Below are 16,066 nucleotides of genomic sequence, written 5' to 3'. Positions count from 1 at the left end.
TAACGTCCATTTTCACTCATTTAAGTTTAATTCAGCGAATAATCTTTTACTAATGAGTTTAAGATTTTGGTTAAAACTTAATAAAAAAATAATTTATTCTTTTCTAATAATTCATTTCATAGTAATAATGTCGTAACAACGAAAAATTACATCACGAAGACTTTGTGAACGAGAATATGAAAGTTACAATTATACGAATAATTGTTATAAAAATTAGAACCATATCTATTACTACTCCGAGCAAAAAATAAAAATGGGAGCAGGCAAAATTTGCTACAGTATTAATGGACAAAATTTTACTACATTTTCATGTGAAAATTTTTATTTTTTATTCATTTTAGCAAATAACTTGCTGATCGTTTTATTTTATGTATTTAATCTGATGCATTTATGGAATTTCACATTATCAATTTTTAAGTATTAAACAGTGTGCAGTAGGAGAAACTAGATATAGTATCCATGTATATTTTATTAAAGTAATTTAATTCACATTCATTATAAATTAAAGCTTGAACAAATTTGTTCTCTTTAGAATATAAGCTAAAAATTTTATTTTTAGTGAATTCGTTAATAACGAGAAGATTTTGTTTTAATTAACATCGTTTCATTTTAGAAACGAGCGAATTCTCGTTAAAATAAAGAGGCCGAAGGACAACAGTTCTTCGTGTTTAGGGGCGTGATTTTCGAGATACATTAAGATCTCGTTATAAAAGCACAAACATTTCATTAAAGCAGTTTGCTGTGAGTTTCTTCGTAAAACTCGCCCTCTCGACAGCCATTCATTGACACCAGACTTAATCTATGTACATCAGACTTGAGCTATGTACACCAAACTTGATCTATCTACACCAGACTTAATCTATAGACACCAAATTTTATCTGTCTACATCAGACTTGGTCTACACCAGACTTAATCTACACCAAAGTTAATCTATGTACATCTGACTTGATCTACGCCAGACCTGATTTAGACTTGGTCTGCACCAACCTTGATCTATGTACACTAGACTTGATTTATCTGCACCGCAGTTGATCTATTTACATCCGACTCGATCTACCCAAAACTTGATCTACATCATATTTGACCTACATTTAGTCTTGATCTATTTACACTAGACTTGATTTATCTACACAATACTTGATCTATTTACACCAGACTCGATCTACCCCAAATTTGATTTACATCATATTTGACCTACATTAGTCTTGATCTATTTACACTAGACTTGATTTATCTACGCAATATTTGATCTATTTACACTAGACTTGATTTATCTGCACAATATTTGATCTATTTACACTAGACTTGATTTATCTACACAATACTTGATCTATTTACACTAGACTTGATTTATCTACACAATACTTGATCTATTTACACCAGACTCGATCTACCCCAAATTTGATTTACATCATATTTGACCTACATTAGTCTTGATCTATTTACACTAGACTTGATTTATCTACACAATATTTGATCTATTTACACACTTGATTTATGCACAATATTTGATTAGACTTGATTTATCTACACAATACTTGATCTATTTACACTAGACTTAATTTATCTACACAATACTTGATCTATTTACACTAGACTTGATTTATCTACACAATACTTGATCTATTTACACCAGACTCGATCTACCCCAAATTTGATTTACATCATATTTGACCTACATCAGTCTTGATCTATTTACATCAGACTTGATTTATCTACACAATACTTGATCTATTTACATCAGACTCGATCTATCCCAAACTTGATTTACATCATATTTGATCTACATCAGTCTTGATCTATTTACACCAGACTTAATCTACCTCAGATTTAATCTATCTACACTATACTTGATCTTTCTGCACCATACTTGATTTACCCCATACTTAATCTACACTAGACTTGATCTACACTAGACTTGGGCTACAATAAACTTGATTTACCCCATACTTAATCTACACTGGACTTGATCTACTCTAGACTTGATCTACACTTGACTTGATCTACATTACATTTACATTATATTTGATCTTTCTGCACCATACTAAATTTACTGCAGACTTAATCTACGTCTGACTTGATCGTCACCAGGCCATACAAGATTTCATCAATGACGACATCTGACCGAAACTAGCTTTAACCGACGGTAGTACTAACTGATAACAATAATGATCGAAATATTCTCCAGGTTGATAAAGTTAGGGCGCAGGCTGATATAACGCTAAACCAAACTCGTAGTTGGTCGAATTTGCTAGAAACAATTGATTGAACTCTGTGTCGATCGTTCAATCGATCATACTTGCTGTCGGTTAAGAGTCGATTTACATCAAAGCCTCGTCAAAACTACGGTCAATTCACGATCAATCAAAATGTTCAATCAAAATTTTAGCAAGGCATTCACACTAAACGATCAGATACAATGAAACCCCGTTGCAATCTCTTTCATTCTTATTCGTTCACTTTACATCGATCCACAATTTGCTAGATGTATCACAATGCTTTTTGTGGCTGAAATACAGATCGAATTAAACTCTCGTTCTCCTTGCTCTTTTTCGATTGTTGATTGCGGTTTTGATCACTAGGAAACCGACGCCACGGTTAAGAAATTCTCATTTAACTTGACCGAACCATCTGCTGTGAATGCTTTCATCGGATTACGTGTAAGCGATTTTCACCCTACTTTTCTCACTATACTATGATCGCTACTGTAAACCAAACTTTAACCAATCTTAATCGATAGCGATGATAATCGAGAGGAAACTACATGCATATTCTGTACGCGAACAAAGCAGAGAATGCAGTCTCGTATAATCCTCTAAATCAAAGTTATACTCTGTTCGAGCTTGATGCAACCAATTACTTAAATTCTGTGCAGGGCATTGTTGTCGGTTAATACTTTGATACTGTCGCCGGTTAAAGCTGTTGTCGGTCAAAGTTATAGTCGTCGATCAAGTCTGATATCTGTGAATTGTTCTCGGTAAAAACAGTCGGTGAAATGTACATCAGTGATTTCAATGGAACTGTATACAGGCGTACGAATTAATCTTGCTACGAGTTTTAATTACATTCAGTTCCACCGGCATCTCCAGCACCAGCTGTGAGGACCATCGGAAATCTCTCTGACGTGCTTCTTCAAGTACGTAGATGTATCTGCGGTCGACAGGTGGTGGAATCGATAGCTCGTAGAGGCTTCTGCCGTGGAGATTCACAATCACATATCGATGACGGCGTCCCTTTTAGCGACCAGTCAATACATCGGAAATAAATTGATAACAATAGTAGCACACCGGTGGCCTTTCTATCTATGGACACGTCTCAACTCTCTTTCTACTTTATATCTCTGCTTCCTTTTTCACTAGTATCGGTTACTTGCCTCTTTGTTCATCCGTCCGCCTGCTCACCTTTCTCTTTCTCCGCTCTACTCTCAAACTGCACTCCCTTCCCCCTTTGAACTTGGCCATCGTCCTGAATCTCTCGCTTCGATTCTTGCTTCCTCAACCGTCTTGCCTCTCACACTCTCGTCATTCGCCATTCGATTTTCTCAATCTATATCGAGGAACAATGGGAATTGTGTCGTGTCGAAGTCCCCTGATAACTGTCGCTCTTTTTATTGCTGCGAAAATGGAGACTGCAGTTTAATCTTACTACAGTTCCCCAACTTTTATATCTCAATCTCGCTTTTGTTTTAACGAACAAGCGGATTTTTAATGCTTTAGGGAAAATACTGGTATCGAATCGAAGCGAGGAATCGCGCGTACTCGCGCAGCTTCTTTCATATCGTTTGCAATTCACGAAATTTCTTGTCCATCAAAAGGACAGACCAGAGGGAGGTTAATGTCGCTATAAGTTCGTTGGCATTTTCTAAAACAGGTTTTTCTGCTTTATCATCCCTTACAAATCGATTAAACGACTTATTTATCTTACTAGGTCCGAAACTTTTGTACCTCTATCAAGAAATTCGGTACATGTGTCTTTTCACGTTTTTTTAGATTTAAGCAATTAATATAATGTAACATAATAATAATAATAATAATAATAGTAATGTAATTTCAATCATTTGAAACATCTTAAATCCAAACGAGATTGTACTAATTTTTGTTACATCATGATTGCTATATTTCACGTACACGCTAATAAATAATTCTTTTAACAGACACTCATTGTGTTCGTTTCTCTTGTTTCGTCGTCGCTGAATAATACAATTATAAGCAATATTTGTCGTGTAAGCGTTCACTGCAACTAATGTAATTACGGTTCTATGATAAAAATAGAATTATTACACAATCTAACATTATCGAATAGTATTTATGGGAAAGAGCTCGCGTGATAATTTCTAATTTCGTAATCTTCAAAATTAATAGATTTTAGTAAGCCACGAACAATGTTCTAATTATTTTGTTCTGGAAACCGTTAGTTAGAGCATTGAACTTTGAAATTGGGTAAGAGATATCACGTGCCAACAATCGCTTCATTACCATACATCCCTATTTCTAAACCACAATACGCTTCATTGGGCGCAATACATTGCCATGTTACAAATATCTCGTTCACGTTCATGGCGATAATTTTATAATTATTGGTTTCTGAATCAGCGATTCTACAACGTATGCGATTCATATGACAGCATTGTTAGAAATGGCAGATTGTTGTAATAGAAATTATTATGAATCGAATGGCATCATTCAACAAATACATACACCTACGTAAAACGTATTCGACAGAAAGAAATTATTTATAAGAGAAGTTATATATACCGACGTATGTATATCATCGAGTGTTTTAACAAAGCCTTGCAGCAGTTCCATCTCTGTCCATTTTTCTTCAAAATATATTTTCAGATTGCGGTCGAACGTCACTTGCAATAGCAATCTTTGACGTACTATATCGACAGCATTTTATTTATTTCACTTTCCTTACAGATAAAATGTATTGTAGTCGTTCACCTTGTGCTCGCCGTGAAAAATAACTACGATTAACTTTGTCAACCCTCGATGTATTTTTACAAGGTTTAATTAATTAACTAACGAATGAAAAATATACCTATTTTAGGTAAAACTAAGCTGAAATTTTAACAAATTGTCTTCCCCATCCAACCACTTGAACAAATATATAAATATTTTATAAGATAAAAATACACAGAGCATAATATATATTCAAACAAAAATATTTATTAATAATTGATGAAAAAAAGTCTTTTTCATATACTAAAGAAAATAAACAATTCTGGAATCGTTAGGAAAATAAAATCTAAATAAAAGATACGTATAACAATGTATTCATTTGTAATAAAGATTAGCGTTTAATATTTGATATTACTTTACTGTGCGAAATGTACTTGTCAAAATTCCAACTATGTTCGAATAAAAAATAAATTCGTCCCTGACTTTTATCTCTGATAACCTATTTACACGCAGTTGGCAATAAATTTGGCTAGAGCGCATGCAAAATTTACCAACACGTTATTTTATCGATCTCTTCACACCTCGACTACAGTTACAGCTTTCCAAGAAAGCCTTTAAAGAAAAAATTGACGAGCTCGTGCATTTTTATGGGTTGACCGTAAAAAATCTCGTTTCGGGATATGAAATTGGTGTTTTATAATTCACAGAGTGAAAATTTCGATTTAGCTATCTTTACATGATTCAAAGCAGTTTGATTTGAATAAATATTTTTTAAATCTTGATTTAATAGACACTTTTTTTTTGTTTTAAATTATCTGACGCTATCTTTTACCTCAAATATATTTTGGTAATATTATAGAATAGTAAAGTTTTCAATAGAAAATTACACAATTATTATACAGGTTGATTCATCTTAATGTTTCAAATCGTGTCGAAGAAAAAAGATTATGTTTGGGGAAAAAATATCGAAGGAAACGATAAACATTCTGCACTTGTACGATTACTTTTTTCTAGGCTTGTCAGTGGTTGTGCGTGTAAACATAATTAAATCGTGATTTCGTCGATTGCTACGAATTTTCTTTCCAATCTGTAAAATTCTATCGATAGGAACGTTGCTGAATTATCAAATTTATTAAATTTTGTGTAACTTAATCGTACCGACATAATTTTTAACAAATATACACAAAATAACTCTTGAAACGAATATTTACCTAGAGAAATAAAATTCATTCAACATGTTAAATTAGAACAGTTTACACGTAGGTCTGTAATTAAACGAACCTCCATTGAAATTCAGAAATAAATCTTTTAATTCCCACGAAAGAGAAAATATTTCTTGTAATTTTCCACCACTTTAATCAATGATTTTATTATGTGGCATCTGAATATTCATACCTGACAGTGCTTTGTTATTCGATAATTTTGTATCTATTTTAAAATTAGTTTGCTCGCAATTACGTTCAAATGTAATTACTTGTTTTGGTGTGAGTTCGTGAATAATTCTCGTGGGTTGTAAATATATTGTAGAAAATTGGAATAACAAGCATTAACACACAGCAAGAAACATAGGAAAACACGTGTAGAATTAGTAAATATTCATGACGCATACAGGTGAAACAAATAAATACGTGTTTGACCACGTGGATGTTTATGATCTACGGGGCTGAGTCGATGGGCCAGCCATTTTCCTGATCATCAAACTTGAATTTATGTGTTTGCGGTAACATTCTGCAGTCAGGTCAAAGAAACCGGGAGTGTCCTTGTTTTCGCGAGTGAAATCGATAAAACCTCTTGCACGTTCAAGCAATTAACTACGTCGCTACTTCCGCAATACATTACACGCTTTGTTTTCATTTTTAACAAAAGCATGCAGGTACTTAATGCTCCCTAACGCTGTAATACGATAACTTTCTTTCGTGTAAACGTATTTTAGTAACTACATATGTACGTAGATAATTAGAATTTACAAAATATTAAAAAAAGAAAAAATGAAAATAGGTCACTTATTGACATTAAATGTTCCTTAGAACATTTAGGATAGACATAATTGTCGAATTTAATTAATTAATTAATTTAATAGACAGTGAAGCTAAAAAAAGGCAATTGTTGTAAATGTTCTTCGTTTAGGCGATTCTTTTTTATTTCTTTTTGCTTTGTCTAGGACCCTGCACTCCTTGGAGAGTAGTCGTTCAAACAAAACGGATGTTGCACATTTAGCGTTAAATGTTTCTTGGCTAGTTTGCCCAGATGTGAATTATTCGATACACTTGAAAATTCGATTGGAGAATTTCGATATTTATGAGTTAGGTATCCATACTGAAATATGTATGTGGGATAGTGTGACATCAGGGAAGGACGTGGCGTGAGGGGTAATTGTTTATTAGCGTTGCCAAGATATGTTGACGTTGTGAAAGAGTGTTGTGAGCGTTACCAAGGTATGTTTTGGAAAAAAGCGAGCATGGAAAACATTGTAACGAGAGTTGAGAGAGTCAGAGTTGAATTTATCGTTGTCGCGTGAAGATCGCTGTGTTGTTGTGTCGTAGAAGTAGTAAGTAACGAATACGTGAAACGGGGTTTTATATTCGATTTCGTGTGAGTGCAAACGATATTGTATTAATGATACTGTTACCTACAAGCTAATAATATAACATTCCTACATTCCATCGCATCGAATATCGATAGAAAATATTGATATTTGAATTGAAAAGTATCGATATTCGAGACATCGCCTATCGCTAGAGTAAAGACTTGTAAAAAAAGTTACAACATATCTGTTACGCTTTATTTTCAAACCTGTCTCAATATAAACTTAATCGTGATTTAGAAAACAATAAAAAATAAATAAATAAGTAAATAAATGTAAATAAAACATAAGCAATAGGTATACATATTGCAGCATATGGAATGTTTGTTCAGCTAATTCAGCTAAACGTTCCAAAAAATCATTAAATTATATCAATACCTTTGTCATTTGCATCTTTTTGTTATTTTAAAGCGTATATTTCTTGTAATACATTTATTTATCATTCCGTTCCCCATACAATATTAATATTATTAATTATATTAATTAGTATATGGATATTCAATTATTTGTTTTCCTAATCAAGTTAATATAATAAAAATATTAATAAATCATCAATAAAAAATTTTATTAATAAAATAAAATTTATTATTTTCTAAATTATTCAATAACGTATATTCATAAATGTCACTTATCTGTTATTAAGTACAATTACTGGAAATACTACAGAGTCTTTGAACTTAGATTCCAGAACTTTTAACCTTCAGTTGTATATAATATGAAAATAACTGCAATTAGCTAAATTTGTATTTTTACATTACGTTGGAACTGCAAGGAAACGTTGCCTCTGTTATCGGATAGAAATTTTTGCAAAAGCTAAAGACGAGACCGTATGATGTTAAGAAGAGAAAATTGAAGTGTAATCGTTAAAGGCAAATGTATGAATGCTTTCTACACGCGGTAGCGTAGTTGCTCGGCAAAGAGAATCTCTGATTGGATCTCCCACGAAGAAATTCCCAGGGAAGTTTCGTCCGCGGGCCCCTGCGGCATAATTGGCCACTAATTAATGGCCGCAGGGCAATCGAATTTCCAGCAACTTTCTCCCTTCGCGGGAACCCCGAGCACAGGAGTAAGCGATATGACTGCGTCGTTTTCCCTTCAAAGATTAAATTATGCTTCCAGAAAATGAAGTCTTGCTGGAATAATCTATTACATACTTTTTTCCCTCGATATTTCATATAATTTCATATAACTATATCCGTCAATATACTCAACTTTCTGATTAATAATCGTGCAAGGCATAGCAAATATTGGATATCGTTTTCTTATAACGTTGACCACTCGTTCGTTTATTCGCAATCTATTTATTAGAGTTATTATTGATAAGGTATTTTATAGGACAGAAATCGTTAATTTAATTTTATGCTTTTCAATTTAGTATTTGTTAAATCACGTAATATTTCGTTGTACTATCTTTCCGTTTGTGTCGTAACAAATGGAAATTGGTTTGGACACTGAGTTTTCGAGTGATGGTCGACACAAACGATACGGATGAAACAATAAAACACGTTTGAATTCATTCGCGTTTAAGCTTATTTATGCTGTTGCTCGATTGCGTGAGTGGAATTGATGAAACAATTATTTCTCCTGCTGTTTCATCGTTAATAACTATAACGTAATCTTGATAAATTGGATCGATCGAAAAATTATAAAATATAACGTGGTAAAGGAAATTGTCGAAATTGTGTAACACTTGTATAAGATGCTTGTTCTGATTGAATTTGCTAGTAGTCATTAGAAACTGTAAACTAAAATTTTTATTAAATATCAGGTTTATTGTAATGCATCATAAAAATAACTACAACATTATACATAATTTATTTCTGTGTTAAAGAAGAATTGCTCCATCTTTACTTTGCATAGTATACAAATCTTTGAGCAATTTCAGATATTAAAATATTCGCGCTTTCAATACAAATGGTAATTATTACACGTAGCAAAGTATTAATAAAGTATATATTAAATTATAGTATGTATCTTCGATCTATTTAACATAACGTAGTTTGACGAATATGATTGTTATAAATGTATAACTTTTTACGATGATTTCTATCAATTTCTACTAATTACTGGAACAATCTTTCTTGTTATTCCAATACGTCTTTTACGCACAGATGCTTACATGATAATTTATTATTTTTTCTCATTGATTTCTCCACTTAATCTTCCACGATAATTATAATTAGATGAAAAATATGGAAAGGACTTGGCGATCATAATATTTATTTTATCAAAGCGTATAGAGTGACCATCTCGATATTACAGTCGATTGTAACGACAAATTTTCTATTTAATTTCCTCAAGTCCCGATCAAGCACAATTATCCGTTTGAAATTTTGAAACGGTGTCGCAAAAATCAAGACAACGAATACGACACTTTCACTGTACGAGCATTTTATGAAGTACAAATATTTATAGCATAGCATGGGTTTATAACATTGATCCATAACCCGACAATTCCATAAGGTACAGTAAAGGGAAAGGAAAAGATCTCGCTTATGTGGCTCGATTTTCATAAAATATGTATACGCATGTATCGTAAAATCTGCCAAGACGTAACAATCGAGCGAAGCACCTGAAGGTAGATGCTTTTTCCTGTCCGCTTGTTACCAGGAAATACATTCCAATTTTTACTATATACCGGTTGACTAGATCTATCCGTAGCGTTTCTAAGTTTCTCGTATCCCTGCGACTGCTTCGTCCTCCGGGGATGTTCCCTTTTTCACGCGAGATCGTGAAATCCCGCCCAATTCCCGAGAACAATTTTCTGCCTCGATATGTTCTCGTATACAAGACACGTGTGCTTTCTTTTACATGTGAACTCGATGTCTGTCACAGGCTGGGTAAACGTATGCGCGCGAACATGTTTGTCCGTGTCAACGGCAGTGGAACGTAAGAAAGATTGCGTCGATAGACAACGTGTTATCCCGATAGATCACATGGATATACGGTATCCAGTTCTTCCAGCGAGTTTCATCTGGTCGCAAACATCATGCAAATTAGATTTACTCTTACGATCAAATTACATTAGATACTTGAGTATACTTGTGATTAGTTTGCGGCTATTTGCGCAAAAACATATTTTTATGAACGCAACGAGGCAAATATAGATTCTAAATAGGCTTCTGTTTTATTCTTTATATATTGCAACTAACATCCCACTTGGAATATTTTGTATACTTTTGTACGTTACATTATACGTTCTATGCATTTTTGCGTATTTAATACTACAACTACCGGTAGTTAACACGAAGCTATTTCTACCAAAACCAGTGAAAATGACTGGATATTAAAAAATACGTAATAATAGAATATTTTTATATTTATTGATTTATTACTTTCTTATAGAAGGAACTCAATGTTATGTAGTAGATTTTTGGTATTATTAATCCACTTGGGATTCCTAAACGAGGGCTGACACGTTTATAAAATTGTAGAACCAATCATTTTGACTGGTGTGGTATTTCTAGTGTTAGCATCTAGCGCTCTAGCGATCGATCTGGAATTTTCCTGATAACTGATATCGTCATATCGAATGATACGCGGTAAAAGTTTTAAAAACGTGTGGCAAGTTGTACAAAACGAGGAAACTGGTTAATTGGGGTTCGATAAACAGATTGCAGGATCCTTTTACACTTTGACGAGTACCGGTCATTTTGACTGGTATTGGTATAAGTAGCCTTGATACAAAATTATTTTCAGTTTGAATACTTAAAAGACAAAATAAAATTCATTATATTATTCTTTTAGTTATCGTTGCGAAAGTCATTACATCATTGCGGAAAGAAAGTATAACATGAAGTAGGAATTGTATAATAAAATTGTAAAACCAGTCAATTTGAGTGGTGTGGTAGTTCTAGTGTTAAATTCCATACAAATGCATAGATATTCGCAGCCTATTTATGATTCAAAGTATATCAAAACGTTCCTGGTAAAGTTGAATTTTTCAGAGAATCGAATAATTCTTTTTTTTTTTTTTTTTTTTTGTTTGCAATTATTCAACAACCAGTTTTGCAGGGTGTTAGCGAGTCAAGGGTGCGATTTAAAGTTTATCGTACAGTTTGGCAAGTGTAGTAGGTTTTGTGTCGGTTCATTTTAAAATGCGAATTATTTTGTTGTCATAAGAGAGAAGGTAACTTACTCCTTGAACTATTGTACGCACGTGAGAACAAAAGTGTTTGAATAAAATGTAACATTTTTCTTCAATCTCTATTCTTATTCTCCAACATATCATACAAGAAACCACCACTAAATCTTTCATATTAGATTTTATTTTAAAGTTGCCAGTATTTGATGTTTCATTAATCGATGTTCAACTGTACCAATTTAAATACTTAAATTGTACGCTTTGAATTCAATTAATATAATTACAATTAAAATAAATAACAATGAATACAATTTTAATTTAATTAATTTAAATAACTAAAGTATACATTTTTAATTCTATTATTAATGGACGTTTCATGATAACAATTTCAATATACTGTAAACATCGTTAATAATCGATATGCGATGGATTGACAATTACAGCATAGTTATATAATTGATATATAATATATAACGATAGAGAGAAGGTTTAATCATATCAAAGAAAACGAATTACATTCATTTACTTTGTACTTTATATTATTTTGACATTTGCTCGGCTACTGACTGAAACCGATCATCGCAATGATTCAATGTCGAGGAATGTTTAGATTATCGACGCTCAGTTCGACGCGAACATCGAAGGCTGACACAAGTCGTCGAGAAAGATTTCCACGTTATATCTCCTACATAACTATTACAATGAAATAATATAACAATTGGATATACAGGGTGAATTATTAGTACTCACAAACTGATAGGTAATATGTTAATAATTTTTATTAATCGTAGTATTTAAAAACCGAATATAATAAATACAAGACGCGATAAACATAACTGCAGATATACAAAAAAATTATAGGATAAAGAGAATAATTCAAATTTTTGTGCAAGATTACACCATTGATAATGTAAACGCGTGGAGTGTATTTTACCTTTATCGTCACAAATTCTATTCGTAAGTGAAAATTGCGAGAAAATAACAAGACGAAAAAAGAATTAATTAGTCCGTAACACGTCCTTTACTTAGCTTACTTAGCTTATTATTTATTTTAATTCTACAAAGTAGAAACGATGCCAAGTATCAAACAGTTAAATAGCTCGGTGTAGCTTTCGTTGCTTTTAATTAATAAATAATAAACTTTAAAATGGTCATATTTACCGGTATGTACTGAACAAAACTACAAGTTACTTCGGACTAAATTTTATTTTACTAATGTTTATTTTCCAGCTTCATGCAAACGTATTTGTTAAAGGTGGCAAAATTAATAAATGGCTGGGTACGTTGTTTGAGAATAATTTTTTAACGCGATGTTTAATTTAAATTGTCAAAACTATCGAACATTATTCGAAACACGTTGTTTTCTTCTAAATCTAATGTGCTTTTTAAAGAGAAACAATAATATGGTTATATTTTTTGTGTTGGCTGTTTCAAGTCATGGTACGACTACAAACTGCGATGGGAGCCGAAGGAGTACGGTGGTGTTCACATGTTACATGTGCCATCCGACCACATATGGCGGCCCGACATAGTCCTCTACAACAAGTGAGTCTGTCTGCTGTTTCTTTGTTCCATATTCTAATTACATCTTCTATAGTTTCACATTACATACTCTATACATATAGTAGTGGCACAGCATGCTGCCGAGAGATTGAAATCGATTGGGTGTTCATTTCTTCGACAAATCGACGCGTCATTTGCACTTTGATCGAAATCCCGAACTTTCCTGGCAAAATGAAGCACCGAGACCAGCCAAGATCGAAAGAAGATCTTTTGTTATTGTAAAACCTCTACTATTTCCAGCGTCGTAAAGAACGAACAGCAAGAAGATGAGAGTTTCTAATTATTCGACCTGAAGTCATCTTTTAATTAATATTTACCCAACATTTGTTCGCGATGTAACGAGATACGAAATGAATTTAACTCGGTGGAAATTTCTCATCTCGCAAAGGACGAACATCAAACTCAAGAGATCAAAAGTTTCTGCAAAAAGATATTAACCGACTAATACAGTGTACACTGTACACGTTCGTGCACACGTCAGATTATGACAAATTAACGAAAGGAGAAATGAGCGTCCACTCGACTTAACAAGAGAGGTACCATCGTCGTGCATATTGCATTTCAAAGTAGTACAGTCTATTTGATGTCGGAGTGCATCTCATATCGCGACGTTGTTCCGAAAGTTACGGAAAAATGTGAGGTATCATCGACTCGAAGATTTTCAAATATTAACTTCGAACTTTCCAGCGTGAACGACGAATGAGATTCATCAACGATTCTCATCCCATTTCGGCGTTACTGTTACGTGTACCCTATCCGATGTTTGCCAGAGTTGCTGGTGTTCGTTTACTTAGAACCGAGAGACCGAAATGTTACGATGTGCAAACTAAAAAAATACTTTTGATCGAATCGAATCTCGTTGATATCCGTATTATTCGTGTTTGCTCGCAGTGCATCGATAACGAAATTGCGGGATTAATACGCTTGATCGAAAGCTTATTTATTTGAAATGCTGTTGCACGAAATGTCGCTGAGCATTCGTTGTTTCAGTTGTTTGAACATTTTATTAAAAAAAAATAGGTTCTATCTTTCAAACTGTGCATAACATTTGATACTATTCTTTAAGTTATTTAATCATGATTGATTCGTAGAAACTGGAAGTAAACAAATTTAATGCCTTTTCGGTATTCTAAAGGTCTTCCGAAAATGTCCGTGATTCGATTCTCCTGAAATCTTGAAAGTACATTCTTCGTAGACAAAAAGAGGAGAAGGACTTTTAGCGATTCAAAAGTTGTCATTTTTTTTAATTTTTCTAAACATAAGCCGAACCTTCTCTTATTTCCATTTCGTCCTTTTCTCATGTTTTGTATACCATTTTTCACACTCGATTGTTGTTTTGCGATCAGGTAATCTTTTGGCAGGAAAAAATGAATCTATTCCATTCAACATTTTCGAAATATCATGATATTGTTTTTTCGGGACAATCGCGTGGCTGTTGCATTTGCATTTTGCGCCAACGTTTCGTAGACATTGCAATCTACTTCTTCAGCGCAGCCCTGAATCTGAAGGCTTCCCAGTGTCTTCATTTATACTGCGCGATGTTCCAGTCGGCTGATCAAACTGATGACTGAACTCGCAAGTATAATTGAAGACAACGGGGCCTGAAACTCTGAGTGTTAGGTTTGCCCTGAAAAAGTAGACTGCAATGTCTACGAAACGTTGACACGAGATGCAAGTGCAACAGCTAAACGATTGTTCCCGAAAAATCAGTATCTCGAATTTCAGAAATAGTTGCCAAACAATTTTTAGATTTATATTTAGTATTTGTTATGGACCAATTAACTTTGAATTACGAAATTTAATGTAAATATCATGTATTTGTGATTTACAGTTATTCAAAAATTTGATCGCACGTACTCAGATTTTAAACGAAATTATCTTCACAGGGAACACGGTAACAAAAATATGAACACTCAAATTATCTATCGAAACACTTATCGTACCATTCGTATCCGAAAATTGAATTGAAATGAGAAATGAGAAATATCCGCCACTTTTGAACAACACTTGTTCGCTTGTATCGATAACACGTTAATAAACGAGAGGCGGTTTGGCCTACGTCCAATTTTTTGACTCAACGTATATCAGAGAGCAACATCGCACATCGAAAAGCACAGGAAAAATGAAGAAATGTTAAGAAAGTGTCTGAACCTTCGAGTTGCCTAAAATCCTCTCTTTTTATCTAAAAGGAACCCATTTTCAAAGCTTCACCTAAATCGAAACACGGATGAATTCACTTTCGAAAGAAGAGGCTGAACACCGAGACAGCAAAAATTAATAAATAAAGCAGACAAATTAGATGAAATGAATTTATTGTGACGCGACTCTCGGGACGTACGCGCTATTCGAATTAGCCGATGACAGAGCATATCTGTCAGACGCGTGAATCCATAAAGTTCTCATACATATAGCGCTGTAGGGAAGGAACTGATTATCAGTGCAATATTGAAATACCCATATATATATATATAGATCATTATTTTCCCATTATCGGGACATTTATGTAGCTCGAAAACGCCGCTATTATGCAGCTATCATCGCTACTAGGCACTGACCCGATAATACGGATATCGTAGATTCGCGCAATTCGTTCACGCCACTGGCCTGAATCCGTCTACTCTGTGAACGGATGTCTCTCGGCGAACACCAAAACGATCGGTAAAGAAAGAAAAACGAGGAACGATAAATAAATTGAAACGGAAGGTGAATTAAGCCAGCACTGGTTCAGCAGTTTCGCAGTTTTCTTGCGTCCTAGTCCAGCACATATTTGCGTAACTTTTGCCCTGTTCGCTGATAAACGAGCCAGAGCCCAAACGAGCTTGTTTCATTCCTTTTCCCTCGGTTTTTGGCTCGTGTTCGACACTCACGGCGAGCTCTCGATGTAGTTACCGGATAGATTATTATTCATATCGCATGAAACATGGGCGCTGCGG

At 33.7% G+C, this 16,066-nt stretch overlaps 1 protein-coding gene across 10 annotated transcripts in view; it reads left to right on the top strand.

The window, feature by feature from the left end:
- The window catches only part of LOC117242913 (acetylcholine receptor subunit alpha-like), a 380,997-nt gene that overhangs the window by 123,536 nt on the left and 241,395 nt on the right, over positions 1-16,066 (top strand). For 8 of the 10 annotated variants that reach the window (XM_033509966.1, XM_033509964.1, XM_033509965.1 and 5 more), the window contains one exon: positions 13,006-13,115. In XM_033509966.1, the coding sequence (XP_033365857.1) occupies positions 13,006-13,115 (110 nt within the window). Of the gene's footprint in view, positions 1-12,994; positions 13,116-16,066 lie in introns of all 10 variants that reach the window. The other 2 variants (XM_033509972.1, XM_033509968.1) reach the window with 1 other exon arrangement.

The sequence above is a fragment of the Bombus vosnesenskii genome, unplaced genomic scaffold (genome assembly GCF_011952255.1).
Source record: "Bombus vosnesenskii isolate JDL3184/JDL3185 unplaced genomic scaffold, Bvos_JDL3184-5_v1.1 scf7180000016281, whole genome shotgun sequence".
Taxonomy (NCBI): Eukaryota; Metazoa; Arthropoda; class Insecta; order Hymenoptera; family Apidae; genus Bombus; species Bombus vosnesenskii.
The sequence above is the reverse complement of the archived record's forward strand: the minus strand, read 5'-3'. Positions and strand labels throughout refer to the sequence as shown.